The sequence below is a fragment of the Pan troglodytes genome, chromosome 20, assembly GCF_028858775.2.
Source record: "Pan troglodytes isolate AG18354 chromosome 20, NHGRI_mPanTro3-v2.0_pri, whole genome shotgun sequence".
Classification (NCBI taxonomy): Eukaryota; Metazoa; Chordata; class Mammalia; order Primates; family Hominidae; genus Pan; species Pan troglodytes.
Genome location: NC_072418.2, coordinates 37,755,332 through 37,779,698, shown reverse-complemented (window position 1 = coordinate 37,779,698; position 24,367 = coordinate 37,755,332). Strand labels below are relative to the sequence as shown.

Genomic DNA, 24,367 nt, shown 5'->3' with positions numbered 1-24,367 from the left:
CCAGGCTGGGCCCTTTGCTTCCGCTTTTTTCCAGGAGCTGCTGTTTCCTTCCCACAGCCAGGCTGTGGACATTGCTCCCTTCCTAGCTTTTCTTGCATAGATGCTGTGGGTGCCAGGGCTGGACTGAGTGCATTCTCTGTCCCCTCCCCAGGCAGCCCCACTACCTGGTGCCCTAAGGCCTTGCAGGGAAGGAGATGGGGGCCAGGAGTCTTGCAGTGAACCCAATAGATCCCACCAGGCTTGGCCTCGCCCTGGCAGAGTGACTATGCAGAATCATTGTACCTCTCTGCCCCCAATTCTGCCCCCTTCCCTCCTGGTGGCATTTCCTCATGCCTCACTATGCTGGGAATTGCAGGACCAATGTGGTTACTATTTGCAGGGACCACTGGGCTGTTCCTATAGGATCTTCTCCTGAGGCTCTTTTTGTAATACTAGTTTTCTTTCCTGGGGTCTGTCATGGGGTGGGTTACTCTGTGCTCCTGCTGTCCACTCACCTGTCTTGTCTTTCCCTTAGGCCTTGCATCTTCCCAGACTCAGGTAGTTGTCCACTTGGGGCTGGAGGAAGAGACATGGATGCCTGACAAAGCTATGGGAGGAGGGACTCTGGGGGGGACTGGCTCTGGTAAGTGGGAAGTGAGGGATGGCTTAACATCAGGGCTGGGTTCTCATGATTCCAGCAACCTTGCCAGTGTCCATCATTGTTTTTATACCAAGGGCAGGGGCCATAACTCTTTTCTATGTTTTGCATTCTTGACATTTTGCCCATTTCTCTTTCCTACACTGACATCTGGCCAGGGCCGACTCCCACCTCTCTGATTTCCAGGTCTCACCCCTTCCTTTCCACTGTTCCCTCTGCAGTGTTCTCTAACCCTGAGCTACACATAATGTTTTGTGAGATGTTCACATAGCCTAAGTAGTTCTTGAACAGCTACTCAGTTGCAGTTGGTTTTCCTGAGTCTGGACACACCCTTTTGTTCAGTGCTCCTGTGTCACCAGCAGACAAGCTCCTGCTAAAAGCCATTGCAGAGAAGTGAGAGGGAGATGCAGCCTCTCCTTCCTGGGCTGCATCCCATCACTGTGCCCTTGCTCCTCCCTAGACCTCCCCGTTGTATCATGATGCCAGGCTTAGCGCAGTAGACTCTTTGTCACCTGTAACCCCCGTAGCCCCCCAAGAGTCCTGTGTACTTGTTCCTGCATTTGTAAGACACACACTGTGATAGGGCTGCCTCTCCCACGAAAGTCAGTCCTAGACCAGGAGTCTTGCAATGAACCCAGTAGATCCCACCAGGCTGTATGTATACTTCAATATTTCTTTGCTTTCAGGTTGTTGGTTTCTAATGGAGGATGAGGAGCCATCTTCTCAAGGAGTGTCACAGGTCAGGGCTCCTAAGGCAAGTCCAGCTGCCCAGAAAGCCTCCCCTTGTAGGATTTGTGGTCCAGTCATGAAAGACATTTTGCTCTTGGCTGAGCATCAGGGAATCCACCCCGGGCACAAACTGCACACACGGGGGGCATGTGGGAGACAATTCTGGGTCAGTACAGACACCCCCTAGCACCAGAGGCAGCACAGTGGAGAGAACTGCCTCAGCAGAGATAAGGATAGGGCTTTGTTAAGAACTGCAGAGTCTACATGTCAGTGAATCCCTTCACATGTGGGTACTGTGAGAAGGACCTCCTGCCCAGTTCAGGCCTTCTCCAGTACCAGACCCAGAATTCACCCAGAAATACTGAGTGCAAGGAGGCCTCTCACATTGGAGAAGGGTATCACAGGTGCAGTGAATGTGGGAAAGCCTTTAGCCACAGAAATAGGCTTTGTGAGCACCAGAGAGTCCACAGCAGAGAAAGACCTTACAAATGCAGTGAATGTGGGAAATTCTTCAGTCATAACTCTAGCCTTACTGTACACCGGAGAGTTCACATGGGTTTAATGCCTTATGGGTGCAGCGAATGTGGGAAAGCCTACAGAAAAAGCTCCCATCTTGTTCAACACAAGAAAGTTCACACTGGAGAGAGGTCTTATGAGTGCAGTGAATGTGGAAAAGCCTACAGCAGAAGCACCCACCTTGTTAGGCATAAAAACCTTCACACTGGAGAAAGGGCTTACAGATGCAGTGAATGTGGGAAAGCCTATAGCAGCAAACACACGCTCATTCAGCACCAGAGAGTCCACACTGGAGAAAGTCCACACTGGAGTGCAGCAAATGTGCGAAATTATTTAGCCAGAATTCCAGCATTATTATACACCCGAGAGTTCCCAGTGGAGCCAGGCCTTATGAATGCAGTGAATGTGGGAAATCCTTTAGACAAAGCTATGGCCTTATTGAACACCAGAGAATTCACACTGGGGCAAAGCCTTATAAGTGTAGTGAATGTGGGAAATGCTTCAGCTGCAAAATCACACTTGCTCGGCATTGGAGAATCCACACTGGAGAAAGGCCTTATAAGTGCACTGAATGTGGGAAGGTTTTTAGCCAAATCTCTGGCCTTATTGCACATCAGAGAGTTCACACTGGTGAAAGGCTATAGGAGTGCACAGAATGTGGGAAATCTTTTAGCCAAAGATCCAGCCTCATTTTACACCGGAGAGTTCACACTGGTGAAAGGCCCTATGCGTGCAGCGAATGTGGGAAAGCCTTCAGCGTTAAATCTATACTTGTTCAACACCTGAGAGTCCATACTAGAAAAAGACCTTATGAGTGTAGTGAATGTAGGAAATTATTTAGCCACAAGTCCAACCTCATTAAATATAAAAAAAAATCACACTGGAGAAAAGGCTTAAACCAACAGCCTATGTGGTGCCAGAAAGTTCACCCTGGAGGAAGGCCTTGGAATGCAGGGAGTATGCTGTCTGCTTGGTCCACATAGTGGGTGACACCAGACAGAAGCTCTGAAAGTAGCCTTTGTGTAGTAGCTATCAGCCAAAAGTTAATCTCACATCTGGACATCCATGCTGGAGAGATTCCGTGTGAGTGCCAGGTAGGTGGGAAGCTTTCAGGAGTTGCATTGCACTTTCTAACCTGCCTAAGGCTCTTACCTGAGTTCTGTCACTGCCGGTACCTGTGGGAGAAGCCATTTCACCTCTACCAGCTGGCAAGTGTACCTTAGGTTACCCAGGGTGCTCAGTGAAGGCAGACCTCTGTACTCCCTCCGCTTCCCTGGAGGAAATCATGAGTGGGCTGAGGCCATTGGAGACCACCATAATTACATTCACATACTGCATGTGATTCATAGAGCTCAGGGCAACAAAATAGAGGGTATGTGCCCCATCTAAACATGCTTCCAGAGTGTGCTATAGCTGTGAGGCATGAGGGTACACAGATTATTCTCAGGACTTCCAGATTTAGTCTCCTGTGCACAAGGTCAATGGCAGAGCAAATAATCTGAATGTGTTCTGGATTGCTGAGGCTGTTGTGGCTGTTCACCTCTAGGCCATTGCTACACAAGCAAGAAACGGGACAGAGAGGAGAGATCAGAGTCTAGGCATGTGACTTCTGTGACTCACAAACAAGCTTTATTGCTCGCTAGTCTTTGCTCCCATTGAAGCAGGGCTGTCCCTTCCAAAGAATGAGAATAGTTATGGAGTCCCTTATATATGTACTAAATTTTCTGGTTTTTCAAGAGAAGCAGGAGACCCAGATTTTTTATGTGGAGCCATTTTTTTAAAGCTCTATTGAGATATTGTCGTGCAGTAAACTGTGCATATTTAAAATGTAAATGTATTAAGTGTTATCTAATGTGTACACCCAGGAAACCATCACCATAATGATGATAATGAGCAGATTCATCACCTTCAAAGTCATCTCAGCCCCCTTTAAAATCCCTCTTTCCCTCCCTCCCTGGCACCCCATTCCCACAAACATTGATTTACTGTCTCTTGCTGTAGACTTATTTTCTTTTTCTAAAACTTTACATAAATGGAATAACAAAATGCTGTTTTTTGCTTTTTTCTCACTCAGCATAATTATTTTGAGATTCCTCCATGTTGCATGTATCAACACTTCATTGTTTTATTACAGACTCGTGTATAGCTTTATATAGATACTCCACAATTTTTCTGCTCATTTGTTAAAGGACATTTGGATTGCTTCTAGTTTGGGGCTATTACAAATAAAGCTGCTATCCACATTCATGTACTAGTCTTTCTTATATGTTAATACCTAGGAGTAACAGGACTGAGTGTTTCATTTCTACCTGTGGGATGTTAATTTATACAGGTGACTAAGTGACAACACAGAGAAGCCAGTGCCATTGAAATAATTTACCATTCACATTTTCCAAGAGAAGGAAAGGCATCATGCCACAGAGGGCCACATGGAAAGCACCAGTGTTGGTCAGGAGGCAGGAGCAAGGGGAAAACATAGGCCACAGCCTTTATTGGGGTTTCCATGGAAAAGACCAGGCAGGGCAGAGTAAGCAGCTTGCGATTAGCTAGTTTGCATAATTTCAGCAGGCTTTGGCCTACAGGGTTGGTCTCTGATTGCCTGGTACTTGGTCCTGGGGTGCTTTAGTGCAGAAGAGATATTGGCGTGGAGTGTGAGAGTTGGATAAAGAGGTAATTGGGGCTGTAGACTCTGGACTGGTTGGTTGTATATGAGAGAGGTGCTCTGGGTCAAGCCTTTTGCCATCTCTAAGAAAGGGCTAGCCCTGGGAGGAGCAGTCTTTCCAGAGCCAGCAAACTTTTAAAGATGTCACCATAAAATACAGAAAATAAGCATAAGCACACCAACTTACAGGGTAAGTGGATGTTTACCTTTTTCAAACTGACAAATTGTGTTCCAAAGTGGTTATACTATTTTACATTCTCTCCACAGTGTTACGAGGATTTCAGGAACTCCATGTCCTCACCAACACTTGGTATGGTCAGTGTTTAATTTTCACCATTCTCATTTGGTGTGTAGTGGTATTTCTCTGTGATTTTACTTTGAATCCCCCTAATGACTAATGTTTACAATTTTTATGTGTACTACTGCCATCCCTCTGTCTTCTTTGGACTTTTAAGTGTTCAAATCTTTTGCCCATTTAAACTTTTTTCTTTATTATTGAGTTTTGAGGGTTCTTAATAAATATTGAATACAAGTCCTCCTTCAGATATGTGATTTGCCAGTATAGTTTTCTAGCCTGTGGATCTTTTTTACCTTCATCTTAACAGTCTGTCCTATAGCAGAAAATTTTACTGTTGACAAAGTTGAATGTGTTATTTTTCCTTTGATTGAACATATTTTTGGTACATATTTCAGAAGTATTTGCCAAGATTTAAGAAATTATTTCATGTTACTTAAAGTTTTATACTTTTAGGTTTATAATCCAGTTTGAGGTAGTTCTTGAATATTGTATACCATGTGAGGTTTGGGGTCACAGCTTTACAGTGTTGTTTTTTGGTTTTTGTTTTAATACGGATGTCCAGTTCATTCAACAACATTTCTTTAAAACACGATCTTCAGTGAGTTGCCTTTGCACCTTTCTTTAAAATTATTTGATCTTATATTTGTTGGTCTATTTCTGCACTTCCTTAATCTGTATTTTTGCTAATATTTTAAAGTCTTATTTAACATAATTTTACACTATGTCTTTAAATCAGGCAATGTAATCCTTTAACTTTGTACTTCTTTTCAAATTTTTTTTGTTTTTATTTTGTTTTGTTTTTGGCTTTTCTAAGTTCTTCGCATTTCCATATGAATTTTAGAATTTAGTTGTCATTTTCTAATAAAAGTATTGTGGATTTTGATTGGGATTGCATTGAATATATGTATATCAATTTGAAGAGAATTTTAACTTTAACAATATTGAGTGTTGTAACCCATAAACGTGGTATATCTCTCCCTTTATTTAGATCTTTAATTTTTCTCAGCAATCTTTTATAGTTTTCAGTGTATATATCTTGCACATCTTATATGTCTCAAGTATATGTTGTATGCTCTTGTAAAAAGTACTCTTAAATTTCAGTTTTAAATTGGTCATTGTTATACATAGAAATACAATTTTTATAGAAATATTATCTACCCTGTAAACCAGAGGTGTCCAATCTTTTGGCTTCCCTGGCCCACAGTGGAAGAAGAATTGTCTCGGGCCACAGATAAAATATACTAAGACTAATGATAGAATGATGAGCTAAAAAAAAAAATTGTAAAAAAAAAACTCACAATGTTCTAAGAAAGTTTACAAATTTCTCTTTTTTTTATTATACTTTAAGTTTTAGGGTACATGTGCACAACGTGCAGGTTTGTTACGTATGTATACACGTGCCATGTTGGTGTGCTGCACCCGTTAACTCGTCATTTAACATTAGGGATATCTACTAATGCCATCCCTCCCGCCTCCCCCCACCCCACAACAGGCCCCGGTGTGTGATGTTCCCCTTCCTGTGTCCATGTGTTCTCATTGTTCAATTCCCACCTATGAGTGAGAACATGTGGTGTTTGGGTTTTTTGTCCTTGTGATAGTTTGCTGAGAATGATGGTTTCCAGCTTCATCCATGTCCCTACAAAGGACATGAACTCATCATTTTTTATGGCTGCATAGTATTCCATGGTGTATATGTGCCACATTTTCTTAATCCAGTCTATCATTATTGGACATTTGGGTTGGTTCCAAGTCTTTGCTATTGTGAATAGTGCCGCAATAAACATAGGTGTGCATGTGTCTTTATAGCAGCATGATTTATAATCCTTTGGGTATATACCCAGTAATGGGAAGGCTGGGTCAAATGGTAATACTAGTTCTAGATCCCTGAGGAATCGCCACACCGACTTCCACAATGGTTGAACTAGTTTACAGTCCCACCAACAGTGTAAAAGTGTTCCTATTTCTCCACATCCTCTCCAGCACCTGTTATTTCCTGACTTTTTAATGATCGCCATTCTAACTGGTGTGAGATGGTATCTCCTAGTGGTTTTGATTTGCATTTCTCTGATGCCCAGTGATGATGAGCATTTTTTCATGTGTCTTTTGGCTGCATAAGTGTCTTTTTTGAGAAGTGTCTGTTCATATCCTTTGCCCACTTGTTGATAGGGTTGTTTGTTTTTTTCTTGTAAATTTGTTTGGGTTCAATGTAAATTCTGGATATTAGCCCTTTGTCAGATAAGTAGATTGCAAAAATGTTCTCCCATTGTGTATGTTGCCTGTTCACTCTGATGGTCGTTTCTTTTGCTGTGCAGAAGCTCTTTAGTTTAAGTAGACCCCATTTGTCAATTTTGGCATTTGTTGCCATTGTTTTTGGTGTTTTAGACATGAAGTCCTTGCCCATGCCTATGTCCTGAATGGTACTGCCTAGGTTTTCTTCTAGGGTTTTTATGGTTTTAGGTCTAACATTTAAGTCTTTAATTCATCTTGAATTAATTTTTGTTTAAGGTGTAAGGAAGGGATCCAGTTTCAGCTTTCTACATATGGCTAGCCAGTTTTCCCAGCACCATTTATTAAATAGAGAATCCTTTCCCCATTTCTTCTTTTTGTCAGGTTTGTCAAAGATCAGATAGTTGTAGATATGCAGCATTATTTCTGAGGGTTCTGTTCTGTTCCATTGGTCTATATCTCTGTTTTGGTACCAGTACCTTGCTGTTTTGGTTATGTAGCCTTGTAGTATAGTTTGAAGTCAGGTAGTGTGATGCCTCCAGCTTTGTTCTTTTGGCTTAGGATTGACTTGGCAATGCAGGCTCTTCTTTGCTTCCATATGAACTTTAAAGTAGTTTTTTCCAATTCTGTGAAGAAAGTCATTGGTAGCTTGATGGGGATGGCATTGAATCTGTAAATTACCTTGGGCAATATGCCCATTTTCACAATATTGATTCTTCCTACCCATGAGCATGGAGTGTTCTTCCATTTGTTTGTATCCTCTTTTATTTCACTGAGCAGTGGTTTATAGTTCTCCTTGAAGAGGTCCTTCACATCCCTTGTAAGTTGGATTCCTAGGTATTTTATTTTCTTTGAAGCAATTGTGAATGGGAGTTCACTCATTATTTGGCTCTCTGTTTATCTGTTATTGGTGTATAGGAATGCAAGATTTTTGCACATTGATTTTGTATCCTGAGACTTTGCTGAAGTTGCTTATCAGCTTAAGGAGATTTTGGGCTGAGATGATGGGGTTTTCTAAATATACAATCATGTCATCTGCAAACAGGGGCAATTTGACTTCCTCTTTTCCTAATTGAATAGCCTTTATTTCTTTCTCCTGCCTAATTGCCCTGGCCAGAACTTCCAACACTATGTTGAATAGGGGTGGTGAGAGAGGGCATCCCTACCTTGTGCCAGTTTTCAAAGGGAATGCTTCCAGTTTTTGCCCATTCAGTATGATATTGGCTGTGGGTTTGTCATAAATAGCTCTTATTATTTTGAGATACATCCCATCAATACCTAGTTTATTGAGAGTTTTTAGCATGAAGAGCTGTTGAATTTTGTCAAAGGCCTTTTCTGCATCTATTGAGATAATCATGTGGTTTTTGTCTTTGGTTCTGTTCATATGATGGATTACGTTTATTGATTTGCATATGTTGAACCAGCCTTGCATCCCAGGGATGAAGCCAACTTGATCGTGGTGGATAAGCTTTTTGATGTGCTGCTGGATTTGGTTTGCCAGTATTTTATTGAGAACTTTTGCATCGATGTTCATCAACGATATTGGTCTAAAATTCTTTTTTTTGTTGTGGTGACTCTGCCAGGCTTTGGTATCAGGATGATGCTGGCCTCATAAAATGAGTTAGAGAGGATTCCCTCTTTTTCTATCGATTGGAATAGTTTCAGAAGGAATGGTACCAGCTCCTCTTTGTACCTCTGGTAGAAATCAGCTGTGAATCTGTCTGGTCCTGGACTTTTTTTGGTTGGTAGGCTATTAGTGATTGCCTCAATTTCAGAGCCTGTTATTGGTCTCCTTCAGGGATTCAACTTCTTCCCGGTTTAGTCTTGGGAGGGTGTATGTGTCCAGGAATTTATCCATTTCTTCTAGATTTGCTAGTTTATTGTGTAGAGGTGTTTATAGTATTCTCTGATGGTAGTTTGTATTTCTGTGGGATCGGTGGTGATGTCTCCTTTATCATTTTTTGTTGCATCTATTTGATTCTTCTCTCTTTTCTTCTTTATTAGTCTTGCTAGTGGTCTATCAATTTTGTTGATCATGTCAAAAAAACAGTTTCTGGATTCATTGATTTTTTGAAGAGTTTTTTTGTGTCTCTATCTTCTTCAGTTCTGCTCTGATCTTAGTTATTCCTTGCCTTCTGCTACTTTTTGAGTGTGTTTGCTCTTGCTTCTCTAGTTCTTTTAATTGTCATGTTAGGGTGTCAATTTTGATCTTTCCTCCTTTCTCTTGTGGGCATTTAGTGCTATAAATTTCCCTCTACACACTGCTTTGAATGTGTCCCAGAGATTCTGGTATGTTGTGTCTTTGTTCTCATTGGTTTCAAAGAACATCTTTATTCCTGCCTTCATTTTGTTATGTACCCAGTAGTCATTCAGGAGCAAGTTGTTCAGTTTCCATGTAGTCAAGCGGTTTTAAGTGAGTATCTTAATCCTGAGTTCTAGTTTGATTGCACTGTGGTCTGAGAGACAGTTTGTTATAATTTCTGTTCTTTTACATTTGCAGAGGAGTGCTTTACTTCCAATTATGTGGTCAATTATGGAAGAAGTGCAATGTGGTGCTGAGAAGAATGTATATTCTGTTGATTTGGGGTGGAGAGTTCTGTAGATGTCTATTAGGTCTGCTTGGTGCAGAGCTGAGTTGAATTCCTGGATATCCTTGTTAACTTTCTGTCTCATTGATCTATCTAATGTTGACAGTGGGATGTTAAAGTCTCCCATTATTATTGTATGGGAGTCCAAGTCTCTTTGTAGGTGTCTAAGGACTTGCTTTATGAATCTGGGTGCTCCTGTATTAGGTGCATATATATTTAGGATAGTTAGCTCTTCTTGTTGAATTGATCCCTTTACCATTATGTAATGGCCTTCTTTGTCTCTTTTGATCTTTGTTGGTTTAAAGTCTGTTTTATCCAAGACTAGGATTGCAACCCCTGCTTTTTTGTTTTGTTTTGTTTTCCACTTGCTTGGCGGATCTTCCTCCATCCCTTTATTTTGAGCCTATGTGTGTCTCTGCACATGAGATGGGTCTCCTGAATACAGCACAATGATGGGTCTTGACTCTTTATGCAATTTGCCAGTCTGTGTCTTTTAATTGGAGCATTTAGCCCATTTACATTTAAGGTTAATATTGTTATGTGTGAATTTGATCCTGTCATTATGATGTTAGCTGGTTATTTTGATCATTAGTTGATGCAGTTTCTTCCTATCATTGATGGTCTTTACAGTTTGGCATGTTTTTGCAGTGGCTGGTACCAGTTGTTCCTTTCCATGTTTAGTGCTTCCTTCAGGAGCTCTTGTAGGGCAGGCCTGGTGGTGACAAAATCTCTCAGCATTTGCTTGTCTGTAAAGGATTTTATTTCTCCTTCACGTATGAAAGTTAGTTTGGCTGGATGTGAAATTCTGGGTTGAAAATTCTTTTCTTTAGGAATGTTGAATATTGGCCCCCACTCTCTTTTGGCATGTAGAGTTTCTGCCGAGAGATTAGCTGTTAGTCTGATGGGCTTCCCCTTGTGGGTAACCCGACCTTTCTCTCTGGCTACCCTTAACATTTTTTCCTTCATTTCAACTTTGGTGAATCTGACAATTATGTGTCTTGGAGTTGCTCTTCTCGAGGAGTATCTTTGTGGTATTCTCTGTGTTTCCTGAATTTGAATGTTGGCCTGCCTTGCTAGATTGGGGAAGTTCTCCTGGATAATATCCTGCAGAGTGTTTTCCAACTTGGTTCCATTCTCCCCATCACTTTCAGGTACACCAATCAGACATAGATTTGGTCTTTTCACATGGTCCCATATTTCTTGGAGGCTTTGTTCATTTCTTTTTACTCTTTTTTCTCTAAACTTCTCTTCTCATTTCATTTCATTTATTTGATCTTCTGTCACTGATACCCTTTCTTCCAGTTGATCGAATCGGCTACTGAGGCTTGTGCTTTCATCACGTAGTTCTCATGCCGTGGTTTTCAGCTCCATCAGGTCCTTTAAGGACTTCTCTGCATTGATTATTCTAGTTAGCCATTCGTCTAATTTTTTTCAAGGTTTTTAACTTCTTTGCCATGGGTTCGAACTTCCTCCTTTAGCTCAGAGTAGTTTGATCGTCTGAAGCCTTCTTCTCTCAACTCGTCAAAGTCATTCTCCGTCCATCTTTGTTCCATTGCTGGTGAGGAGCTTCATTCCTTTGGAGGAGGAGAGGCACTCTGATTTTTAGAGTTTCCAGTTTTTCTGCTCTCTTTTTTCCCCATCTTTGTGGTTTTTATCTACCTTTGGTCTTTGATGATGGTGACGTACAGATGGGGTTTTGGTGTGGATGTCCTTGTTTTCCTTCTAACAGTCAGGACCCTCAGCTGCAGGTCTGTTGGAGTTTGCTGGAGGTCCACTCCAGACCCTGTTTGCCTGGGTATCAGCAGCGGAGGCTGCAGAACAGCGGATATGGGTGAACAGCAAATGTTGCTGCCTGATCGTTCCTCTGAAAGTTTTGTCTCAGAGGAGTACCTGGCCGTGTGAGGTGTCAGACTGCCCCTACTGGTGGGTGCCTCCCATTTAGGCTACTCGGGGGTCAGGGACCCACTTGAGGAGGCAGTCTGTCCGTTCTCAGATCTCAAGCTGCATGCTGGGAGAACCACTACTCTCTTCAAAGCTCTCAGACAGGGACATTTAAGTCTGCAGAGGTTTCTGCTGCCTTTTGTTTGGCTATGCCCTGCCCCCAGAGGTGGAGTCTACATAGGCAAGCAGGCCTCCTTGAGCTGTGTTGGGCTCCACCCAGTTGGAGCTTCCTGGATGCTTTGTTTACCTACTCAAGCCTTGGCAATGGCAGGCGCCCCTCCCCCAGTCTCACTGCTGCCTTGCAGTTTGATCTCAGACTGCTGTGCTAGCAATGAGCGAGGCTCCGTGGTTGTAGGACCCTCCGAGCCATGCATGGGATATAATCTCCTGGTGTGCCGTTTGCTAAGACCGTTGGAAAAGCGCAGTATTAGGGTGGGAGTGACCCGATTTTCCATGTGCCGTCTGTCACCCCTTTCTTTGACTAGGAAAGGGAATTCCCTGACCCCTTGTGCCTCCTGGATGAGATGATGCCTCGCCCTGCTTCGTCTCACACTCGGTGCGCTGCACCCACTGTCCTGCACCCACTATCCGACATTCCCCAGTGAGATGAACCCGGTACCTCAGTTGGAAATGCAGAAATCAGCCGTCTTCTGCATCACTCACGCTGGGAGCTGTAGACTGTAACTGTTCTTATTCGGCCATCTTGGCTCCACCTCACTTCTTTTATAATATTAAGGGTTTTGCTGCAAACTGCAGAAATGTTACTCAGTAGAATAAGCAGATAATACTCTGAGTAATACCTCAGATAACAAGAATGCGACACTGGTGCATTGGCCAGGAAAGGAAACATCAGAAAGATGAGTAGGAGAGGACCTCCAACACTTTACTTTCATTTCCAAGGCTCCTTATCCTCTGTTTTTTTCTTGTAAGATCAAACAAAACACTGGGCCCCTGTCAGCCTATTAAAAGCTTCTAGAGTGGCTGCCAGCCTTACAAGATTCAGGGAACAGGCTTGATGGAGAGGACTTTATCAATCCCCCATCACTCTTGGGTGTTGGGAATGTTGGCTCTGTTCCAACCTAGCTCCCTTTCACAGAAGATCTAGCCATCGTGTGGGGCCGGAAGAAGGTCCTGGGGCAACTGAAGGCATCTGGCCGAGGCTGCACCTTGGTGTTACCTGAAGACTCCTGGACTAACTCCAGTCCCCAACAGCCCACCAGGACTTCCAGACTTTCCTATCACATTTTCTTCCTTTCTTTTTTGCAGCTCTCATGTCTCCTATCCCTTCTTTGTATGCTATGTTGAGGGAGTTTTTACAGCCTGGGGAGATAACCTTGTTGGGTAAAGTTAGCAAGTGCCTTAGTAACCAGGAATGTAACTCAAAGAATTGCTGCTTCTGTGATTTCCTTGAGATGGGGGGATTTCAAGATTTCAACTAAACTTTCAACTAAACTAAACTAAACTGAACTAAACTTTCACCTAGTAAGGGCTTTTTTGTTCCCCAATGATAGTCATTCATGGCACTCTATAGGACGATATTTTACCCTGAGTGAATACCCTCCTCTCCATTTGGGTTGTTTTATTCCTCCACATAAAAGCTCAGCACTGCCCAGTGAATTTAAACAGTTCCTCCATGAGACAAATTGTATTTTTGCTGGGAGGTATATTGTGGGGACAGCCCACCAAGCCCCACACCTCTCTGCCTAGAAAGAATTTGGAGTCACAGTTTTTACCTAACATTTCAGTTATTGCCGCACCACCTAGCAAAATAGGATTTTTCTGTGTTGGGGGGCCCTATTGACCCTTTTCCCAAAACCTCTAGTTCCCCAACTCTTTTTCCTCCTGCATCCCTCTATAAGTGATCAGACCTCATGCCCTATTTGTAGGCAGGAAAACTCCACTTTCAATAGTCAGGAGGAAGCTGCCCTTGAGAGACAAATTCTAGGCTCAGTACTGTCCTCATCGAAGGTAGGACAGCCGTTTAATCCTTATTTTTTGAGGCACCTGTCCTAAACACAACTACATTGGCATTTAAACAAAAGAGGATTTTATGCTTAGAAGTCAATCGGTCCCATTCTCTGGGAAATCAGGGCTTTGCTAGGGCCACAGTAACAGAAGCCAGGGACAGAGTCAGGACACTCCTTCCATTAAATGGTCTTACTCAAATCCAATTACTGCACAATCCCTCCTGGGCCCCTGGGGTACCATGGGAGCCTTTTAGTTTGAGTAGGTCTGGGATACCCAGAGATAGGTAGAGAGCTAGGGAATCTCACAGGTAAACATGACTACTCCTGCTGACTAGCTCCTCTGGATCCATGGGTGGTAATGCTTGCATCCATGGGCAGCACAATTGATGGCCACCAGGACCCAGAGGAGATGGGAGGAAAGAGGAGAAGGAGGATGACCTTTCTACCTTTCTCTGTACCCTGGGTCACTCCAAAAGGAGGAAGTGGACTAAGGTATGCCTTTTCTCCCCTCTCTTTCCAGATGCTTAACAACCCATCTTCATTCAAGCCTGCACTTTCCTCAAGTGCAGCCTGGATCTCTTTTAATCCTCAGACCCTGAAGTTTGCTTTAGGAAAGTCCCAACTTCACTCACATATAGAGTATTTAAACTCTGCTGGAAGGATGTTAGGTTACTCTTAAACCCTAACTGCTGCTGAGAAACAGGTGGCCCTGCAGGCAGCAAAGAAATTTGGAGATGAACTTTGTGTCTCATACAGTGCCAGGGAAGGGGAAGAGCCTTATCCAATTGGGAGAGTAATAGTGCCCTTAAAGGACCCTAAATGTGACCATAATAATAGCATTGGTGAGTGGAGAAGAAAACTCTTTCAAATGCATATATTGGAGAAGCCGCAAAGGACTATAGCCAAACCTATTAACTACTACAAGCTTTCCATAATAGATAATAAAAAAAAAAAACTAGATGAAAACCCCTCAGCCTTTTTGGAAAGGCTGAGAGAAGCTTTAGTGAAACACACCTTTCTATCTCTCATTTCAATTGAAGGACAGCTAATCTTAAAGGACAAGTTTATTACTCAGGCAGCCCCTAATATCTGAAGGAAGTTGCAAAAACAGGCCGTGTCCAAAGATCTCTCTGATTTTTCTCACCCTCAAGTTGAAGCTTTGCAGTATGTAGATGACATTCTCCTCTGTGCCCCAACTGAGAAAGTCTCAGGAAGACATTGAGGCTCTCCTCAATTTTTTAGCTGAAAGGGGATATAGGGTTTCAAAATTTAAGGCTCAGCTCTTTCAAACTTCAGTAAAGTACCTATATCTAGTCCTGTCAGAAGGAACAAGAGCACTAGGTAAGGAAATGATTAAGCCCATTTCCTCTTTGCCCTTCCCAAAATGCTTAAACATCTGAAGGGATTCTTAGGCATTACTGAATTTTGCAAACTAGGAATACCCAGGTACAGTGAGATAACTCGCCCTTTATACCACCTCATAAAAGAAATGCAAGCAGCTAAAACTCAGTCCCTGACTTGGGAACCTGGGGCTCAAAAAGGCTTTAACCAGTTAAAACAAGCCCTGCTTAAAGCACCAGCCCTTAGTCTTCCCATAGGAAAGACATTCAGTCTCTATGTATCAAAAAGGAAGGGAATGGCCCTGGGAGTTTTAACTCAGGCTCAAGGTCCAGCTCAACAGCCAGTAGGTTACCTAAGCAAGGAGCTTGAGTTGATGGCTAAAGTATGGCCAGCTTGCCTCTGAGCAGTTACAGCAGTGGCTTTACTGGTGTCAGTGGCCACCAAGTTAACCATGAGGAATGACTTAACTGTATATAACCCACATAATGTGGCAGAACTGCTGTCTTCTAAGAGAAGTCCCTGGCCAACAGATAATCACCTCCTCAAAGATCAGGCTCTGCTGTTAGAGGAATCTACAGTCCAGTTAAAAAACCTGTCCTTGCCTGAACCCAGACACTTTCCTCCCAGAGGAAACTGAAGAACCTGAATATGGCTTTGAACAGTCATGCAAACCTATGCAGCCAAGGAGGACCTCAAAGAAACTCCCCTAGAAAGCCCAGAAGCCAGACATGCTGGTAAAAGGGTAAAATTTTTTTTACAGTCAGACTTTTGGCCTCTCTGTCCCTGTGCAAACCAGTGAAAGGAATGATAAGAATCATTGTTTATATTCCCTGTGAAGTTTTAATTAATGAAAAAGGATATTCTTAAAGAATGCTCAGCTTAATTAAAAGTGGATATCCAAGTTATAGGTATATTTAAAAGATTTTTATGTTTTTCTCTCCTTGGATCTTTTTTTTCTGAAAAGGTTTTTTTTTTTCTCAGTTGACTAAATTACTTTTCTCCACTTTGTCTTGCCAGTCAATGCATGTATGAAAGGCCCTAGATAGCTTCTGATGGCCTGGGACTCCTTGGGAAAAAAAAATGCCAAGGATTCCATTTTGTGAGACATCTCTCTTTTCCTCATGAAACCCCAAGAATTAGAGGTGAATATAACCCACTCAAAATCTCTTTTTGCCTTTCAGGTATGCCTGTTTATTAGGCCCTAGAAACTGTATGCTTTCCTAGCCCTGTTCTTAAAGAGCTCCACCCTGAGGCCAATAATCCAATTAGAAAATTGACAAACAAAAAACCTTACAACTGCTGGGTTTTCTTCTGTCTGTGTAGTCATATATATGTTATGTGTGTAATGGTTATACAAAAAAAGTTATAATTAACTGGCTTTTAAAATAAGCACTTAGATAAAATATTTTTTGAAGGAAAAATAAAAGCTATAATGCCTTTTACTTCATGTGACTTTAATCTTTCAGGAATAGGAACACTATTTAAGGATTATAAATAAGGAATAGGAACATTCTCTTTTTTTTGCATATAGCTTGAATTTATTTTGAAAGTTTTCCCAGTATACATTCTCATAAACATAATTACTGATTTCAAGTATTTTTGTAACTTTTGACATTATTGCCAAATGGTTTGATGTTAATACTATAAGATTTGCCCCATCTCCATCGCTGCTGGAACATCTCATGGCCCCAATTTCACTGCCAACTCATTGGAACTATGAATTATAATTTAAATGCTTTTTCCTAGGCAGAAAATTCATCTGACTTTTTTTTATATATACTTTAAGTTCTAGGGTACATGTGCACAATGTGCAGGTTTGTTACATATGTATACATGTGCCATGTTGGTGTGCTGCACCCATTAACTTGTCATTTACATTAGGTATATCTCCTAATGCAATCCCTCCCCTCTCCCCCCTCCCCCAACCCCTGGTGTGTGATGTACCCCACCCTATGTCCAAGTGTTCTCATTGTTCAATTCTCACCTATGAGTGAGAACATGCCGTGTTTGGTTTTCTGTCCTTGCAATAGTTTGCTCAGAATGATGGTTTCCAGCTTCATCCATGTCCCTACAAAGGACATGAACTCATCCTTTTTTATGGCTGCATAATATTCCATGGTGTATATGTGCCACATTTTCTTAATCTAGTCTATCATTGGTGGACATTTGGGTTGGTTCCAAGTCTTTGCTATTGTGAATAGTGCCGCAATAAACATATGTGTACATGTGTCTTTATAGTAGAGTGATTTATAATTCTTTGGGTATATACCTGGGTCATTTCCAATTAAGAAAAGATTATTATATTGAGAACACGTTCCAAAATTGTAGAATGGTGCTCATCTATAAAATGCTAGTATCTGATAGGCAATTTAGGATTTCTTGCTTCCTGGGTTTACATAAAATGTGCCAAGGAAAATGTGTTCTATTTTAAAAAAAAAAAAAAAAGAATAATTTTATCTAATTCAAAAGTTATCTAAAAGTTAATTCCAGTTGTGCACTTGAAAAGGTTATTCATCCAAGCAACTTTCTATATTGCCTTTAAAGCCCTGTGCAGTTGAGTTACAAAGTTTTGATTCTTGGGTCTAAAAAAGGGACATTATTATGTTATTTCTCACCTTAATTCTCTTGAGTAGTTAAAATCCTTTGCAACTTCAAAAATAACTGCTCAAGATTCCTTTCAGGAAAAGCAATTTCAGTCACCTTGTGCTCAGTAGTTAAAGTTTTTGTCTTTTCATGCTGGTGGCCTGGGTTCAATTCCTGGCTTAGGGAATCAGTCTTTTCTGATTTTATGTGTGTTTGACTTTTTGCCATTTATTGCTTCCTTTCCTCTTTGTGGACAGCTTCTGATTTCGTGTCTTGAAATTTTCTTTTTCCTGAACTACCTTTGGGGAGATTCTACATCTCATAAAAATTGCTTGCCATCTCTTTGCCAATCGCTTACCATCTCTTTGGAGACACTTCATGCATCCAAGGTTACCATCCTCTTAGTTAAGACTTACTGATTTCATGTAGAAGGTTACCTTTAGTAAAAAAAAATTCAAAAGCCAGAAATATTGGCCCTTTGTCTTGGCTAAAAGCTGGTAATAAAAGAGTTTTAAAGAATCTTTTTTTAAGATCTCTATACTTAAAAGTTGACTTAATTAAAGCTGATATTTGGCCTATATGTGCACGAATATTGTTTTTAAAGCCCCCACTCTCCCTCTAAAGATTTCTTTATTGATGAAATTCTGTCTTGGATCTCCGTTTTTGTCTGTGTATTATGTGTGTTATGTGTGTGGTGCTTCTGTAAAAGAGCTGTAATTAATTGTCCTAAATATAAGCACTTAAACATATTGTCAGAAAAAAATAGAAACTTGAATGGATTTAGGTCATGGGACTCTAATTTCTTTAAAAAAGACAATGTGTAAAAGATTATTGGTAAAATAAAATATATTCAAAATATAGACATTTGGTCTAAAGTAGGCAGGTTGAACCTGTTTGCCATGTGTTTTAAGGCCATAAACTGTTTCTATGACTTTAAATAATTGTTTGACTTGTCTGTTTTATAGCCATTAGATTTTAGGTAAGGCTTGGGCCAGGTCCCCTGGCTAAGTTTGGAAGAGTTGGACACTATCTGCAGCTCTATCCTCATCCTGAGATATGCAATCTGATACATGGTTAAAATTGCTTGTTTACCATCTTTTCCACCAAAAAATAAGAGTTGCTAAAAGTTAATATTATAACATGTGCTTGAAACTACTGGAGAAAGAGTTTCACATGCAGGGTGCGTAAGGTAAAGTGTGATTTTGGTAAAAGGTGATAAAAGGTATGGGAGTGTGACTTTTGTTAAAAAGATGTAATTTTGTCTACTTCAGCGGTTTTTTTGTTTTGTTTTTTTATTATACTTTAAGTTTTAGGGTACATGTGCACATTGTGCAGGTTAGTTACATATGTATACATGTGCCATGCTGGTGCACTGCACCCACTAACTCGTCATCTAGCATTAGGTATATCTCCCAATGCTATCCCTCCCCCCTCCCCCCACCCCACGACGGTCCCCAGAGTGTGATATTCCCCTTCCTGTGTCCATGTGATCTCATTGTTCAGTTCCCACCTATGAGTGAGAATATGTGGTGTTTGGTTTTTTGTTCTTGCAATAGTTTACTGAGAATGATGATTTCCAATTTCATCCATGTCCCTACAAAGGACATGAACTCATCATTTTTTATGGCTGCATAGTATTCCATGGTGTATATGTGCCACATTTTCTTAATCCAGACTATCATTGTTGGACATTTGGGTTGGTTCCAAGTCTTTGCTATTGTGAATAATGCCGCAATAAACGTACGTGTGCATGTGTCTTTATAGCAGCAAGATTTATAGTCCTTTGGGTATATACCCAGTAATGGGATGGCTGGGTCAAATGGTATTTCTAGTTCTAGATCCCTGAGGAATCGCCACACTGACTTCCACAATGGTTGAACTAGTTTACAGTCCCACCAACAGTGTAAAAGTGTTCCTATTTCTCCACATCCTCTCCAGCACCTGTTGTTTCCTGACTTTTTAATGATTGCCATTCTAACTGGTGTGAGATGGTATCTCATTGTGGTTTTGATTTGCATTTCTCTGATGGCCAGTGATGGTGAGCATTTTTTCATGTGTTTTTTGGCTGCATAAATGTCTTCTTTTGAGAAGTGTCTGTTCATGTCCTTCGCCCACTTTTTGATGGGGTTGTTTTTTTCTTGTAAATTTGTTTGAGTTCATTGTAGATTCTGGATATTAGCCCTTTGTCAGATGAGTAGGTTGCGAAAATTTTCTCCCATTCTGTAGGTTGCCTGTTCACTCTGATGGTAGTTTCTTTTGCTGTGCAGAAGCTCTTTAGTTTAATTAGATCCCATTTGTCAATTTTGGCTTTTGTTGCCATTGCTTTTGGTGTTTTAGACATGAAGTCCTTGCCCATGCCTATGTCCTGAATGGTGATGCCTAGGTTTTCTTCTAGGGTTTTTATGGTTTTAGGTCTAAGGTTTAAGTCTTTAATCCATCTTGAATTGATTTTTGTATAAGGTGTAAGGAAGGGATCCAGTTTCAGCTTTCTACATATGGCTAGCCAGTTTTCCCAGCACCATTTATTAAATAGGGAATCCTTTCCCCATTGCTTGTTTTTCTCAGAGTTGTCAAAGATCAGATAGTTGTAGATATGCGGCATTGTTTCTGAGGGCTCTGTTCTGTTCCACTGATCTATATCTCTGTTTAGGTATGAGTACCATGCTGTTTTGGTTACTGTAGCCTTGTAGTATAGTTTGAAGTCAGGTAGTGTGATGCCTCCAGCTTTGTTCTTTTGGCTTAGGATTGCCTTGGCGATGCAGGCTCTTTTTTGGTTCCATATGAACTTTAAAGTAGTTTTTTCCAATTCTGTGAAGAAAGTCATTGGTAGCTTGATGGGGATGGCATTGAATCTGTAAATTACCTTGGGTAGTATGGCCATTTTCACGATATTGATTCTTCCTACCCATGAGCATGGAATGTTCTTCCATTTGTTTGTATCCTCTTTTATTTCATTGAGCAGTGGTTTGTAGTTCTCCTTGAAGAGGTCCTTCACATCCCTTGTAAGTTGGATTCCTAGGTATTTTATTCTCTTTGAAGCAATTGTGAATGGGAGTTCACTCATGATTTGGCTCTCTGTTTGTCTGTTGTTGGTGTATAAGAATGCTTGTGATTTTTGTACATTGATTTTGTATCCTGAGACTTTGCTGAAGTTGCTTATCAGCTTAAGGAGATTTTGGGCTGAGACAATGGGGTTTTCAAGATATACAATCATGTCATCTGCAAACAGGGACAATTTGACTTCCTCTTTTCTTAATTGAATACCCTTTATTTCCTTCTTCTGCCTCATTGCCCTGGCCAAAACTTCCAACACTATGTCGAATAGGAGTGGTGAGAGAGGACATCCCTGTCTTGTGCCAGTTTTCAAAGGGAACGCTTCCAGTTTTTGCCCATTCAGTATGATATTGGCTGTGGGTTTGTCATCGATAGCTCTTATTATTTTGAAATCGTTGGAAAAGCGCAGTATTCGGGTGGGAGTGACCCGATTTTCCAGGTGCCGTCTGTCACCCCTTTCTTTGACTAGCAAAGGGAACTCCCTGACCCCTTGCGCTTCCCGAGTGAGGCAATGCCTTGCCCTGCTTTGGCTCACGCACGGTGCACGCACCCACTGTCTGGCACTCCCTAGTGAGATGAACCCGGTACCTCAGATGGAAATGCAGAAATCACTCGTCTTCTGCATCACTCACGCTGGGAGCTGTAGACCGGAGCTGTTCCAACTCGGCCATCTTGGCTCCTCCCCCACATGTGTCTTTATGATAGAATGATTTATAGCCCTTTGGATTTATACCCAGTAATGGGATTGCTGGGTTTGAATGGTTAAATCCAATTCTTAATAAAACCTTACAAAGAAATCTATCCAATCTTAACTAGTTTGACCATAATGCAAACTCTTTATAAGCCTTTTACAACCCTTTACAATTTTCTGTTAAACAGCAGATTAATTCTATAAGAAAAACCTATTACTCAAATACATGGGCCCAGATTCTGGCCCTGTATCAGTGTGCTTTTATTTTATTGCTTAACCTACAGAGAAATTAAATAATGCCCTTCAAATCTTAGCCAACTTTCTCATACCCACAGACTTTCCTTCACAAGATTAATGCTTCACAAATTCTTCACAACTTGCTTGAACCTTTAGTTTTTTTCCCCCATTACTCTTATAGGTTAGGACAATCCTTAAAAACCGCTGAACTGGGGGGGAGGAGCCAAGATGGCCAAATAGGAACAGCTCCGGTCTACAGCTCCCAGCGTGAGCGACCCAGAAGACGGGTGATTTCCCCATTTCCATCTGAGGTACCGGGTTCATCTCACTAGGGAGTGCCAGACAGTGTGCGCAGGTCAGTGGGTGCGTGCACCGTGCGCGAGCCGAAGCAGGGCGAGGCATTGCCTCACTTGGGAAGCCCAAGGGGTCAGGGAGTTCCCTTTCCAAGTCAAAGAAAGCGGTGACGGACACACCTGGAAAATCGGGTCACTCCCACCTGAATATTGTGATTTTCCGGCCGGCTTAAAAAACGGCACACCACAAGATTATATCCTGCACCTGGCTCGGAGGGTCCTACGCCCACGGAGTGTCACTGATTGCTAGCACAGCAGTCTGAGATCAAACTGCAAGGCGGCAACGAGGCTGGGGGAGGGGCGCCTGCCATTGCCCAGGCTTGCTAAGGTAAACAAAGCAGCCTGGAAGCTCAAACTGGGTGGAGCCCACCACAGCTCAAGGAGGCCTGCCTGCCTCTGTAGGCTCCACTTCTGGGAGCAGGGCACAGACAAACAAAAAGACAGTAGTAACCTCTGCAGACTTAAATGTCCCTGTCTGACAGCTTTGAAGAGAGCAGTGGTTCTCCCAGCATGCAGCTGGAGACCTGAGAACGGGCAGACTGCCTCCTCAAGTGGGTCCCTGACCCCTGACCCCCGAGCAGCCTAACTGGGAGGCACCCCCCAGCAGGGGCACACTGACACCTCACACAGCAGGGTATTCCAACAGACCTGCAGCTGAGGGTCCTGTCTGTTAGAAGGAAAACTAACAAACAGGACATCCACACCAAAAACCCATCTGTACATCACCATCATCAAAGACCAAAAGTAGATAAAACCACAAAGATGGGGAAAAAACAGAACAGAAAAACTGGAAACTCTAAAAAGCAGAGCGCCTCTCCTCCTCCAAAGGAACGCAGTTCCTCACCAGCAACAGAACAAAGCTGGATGGAGAATGACTTTGACAAGCTGAGAGAAGAAGGCTTCAGATGATCAAATTACTCTGAGCTACGGGAGGACATTCAAACCAAAGGCAAAGAAGTTGAAAACTTTGAAAAAAAATTTAGAAGAATGTATAACTAGAATAACCAATACAGAGAAGTGCTTAAAGGAGCTGATGGAGCTGAAAACCAAGGCTCGAGAACTACGTGAAGAATGCAGAAGCCTCAGGAGCCGATGCGATCAACTGGAAGAAAGGGTATCAGTGATGGAAGATGAAATGAATGAAATGAAGCTTTGAGAAGGGAAGTTTAGAGAAAAAAGAATAAAAAGAAATGAGCAAAGCCTCCAAGAAATATGGGACTATGTGAAAAGACCAAATCTACGTCTGATTGGTGTACCTGAAAGTGATGGGGAGAATGGAACCAAGTTGGAAAACACTCTGCAGGATATTATCCAGGAGAACTTCCCCAATCTAGCAAGGCAGGCCAACGTTCAGATTCCGGAAATACAGAGAATGCCACAAAGATACTCCTCGAGAAGAGCAACTCCAAGACACTTAATTATCAGATTCACCAAAGTTGAAATGAAGGAAAAAATGTTAAGGGCAGCCAGAGAGAAAGGTCGGGTTACCCTCAAAGGGAAGCCCATCAGACTAACAGAGGATCTCTCGGCAGAAACCCTACAAGCCAGAAGAGAGTGGGGGCCAATATTCAACATTCTTAAAGAAAAGAATTTTCAACCCAGAATTTCATATCCAGCCAAACTAAGCTTCATAAGTGAAGGAGAAATAAAATACGTTACAGACAAGCAAATGCTGAGAGATTTTGTCACCACCAGGCCTGCCCTACAAGAGCTCCTGAAGGAAGCACTAAACATGGAAAGGAACAACCAGTACCAGCCGCTGCAAAATCATGCCAAAATGTAAAGACCATCGAGACTAGGAAGAAACTGCATCAACTAATGATCAAAATAACCAGCTAACATCATAATGACAGGATCAAATTCACACATAACAATATTAACTTTAAATGTAAATGGACTAAATGCTCCAATTAAAAGACACAGACTGGCAAATTGGATAAAGAGTCAAGACCCATCAGTGTGCTGTATTCAGGAAACCCATCTCATGTGCAGAGACACACATAGGCTCAAAATAAAAGGATGGAGGAAGATCTACCAAGCAAATGGAAAACAAAAAAAGGCAGGGGTTGCAATCCTAGTCTCTGATAAAACAGACTTTAAACCAACAAAGATCAAAAGAGACAAAGAAGGCCATTACATAATTGTAAAGGGATCAATTCAACAAGAAGAACTAACTATCCTAAATATATATGCACCCAATAGAGGAGCACCCAGATTCGTAAAGCAAGTCCTGAGTGACCTACAAAGAGACTTAGACTCCCACACATTAATAATGGGAGACTTTAACACCCCACTGTCAACATTAGACAGATCAATGAGACAGAAAGTCAACAAGGATACCCAGGAATTGAACTCAGCTCTGCACCAAGCGGACCTAATAGACATCTACAGAACTCTTCACCCCAAATCAACAGAATATACATTTTTTTCAGCACCACACCACACCTATTCCAAAATTGACCACATACTTGGAAGTAAAGCTCTCCTCAGCAAATGTAAAAGAACAGAAATTATAACAAACTATCTCTCAGACCACAGTGCCAT

The 24,367-nt window shown here is 41.8% G+C and overlaps 1 protein-coding gene across 3 annotated transcripts in view; it reads left to right on the top strand.

Annotated features, from left to right (window-relative positions):
* The window catches only part of SCGB2B2 (secretoglobin family 2B member 2), a 93,113-nt gene that overhangs the window by 38,637 nt on the left and 30,109 nt on the right, over positions 1-24,367 (top strand). The window contains exons 3-4 of one of the 3 annotated variants that reach the window (XM_063800663.1): positions 515-622; positions 1,324-6,103. The exons of 1 other annotated variant lie outside the window; for it this stretch is intronic. In XM_063800663.1, the coding sequence (XP_063656733.1) occupies positions 1,631-2,668 (1,038 nt within the window). In that variant the 5' untranslated portion in view covers positions 515-622; positions 1,324-1,630 and the 3' untranslated portion in view covers positions 2,669-6,103. Of the gene's footprint in view, positions 1-514; positions 6,104-24,367 lie in introns of those variants that run through there. One more of the 3 variants, XM_063800662.1, reaches the window with a different exon arrangement.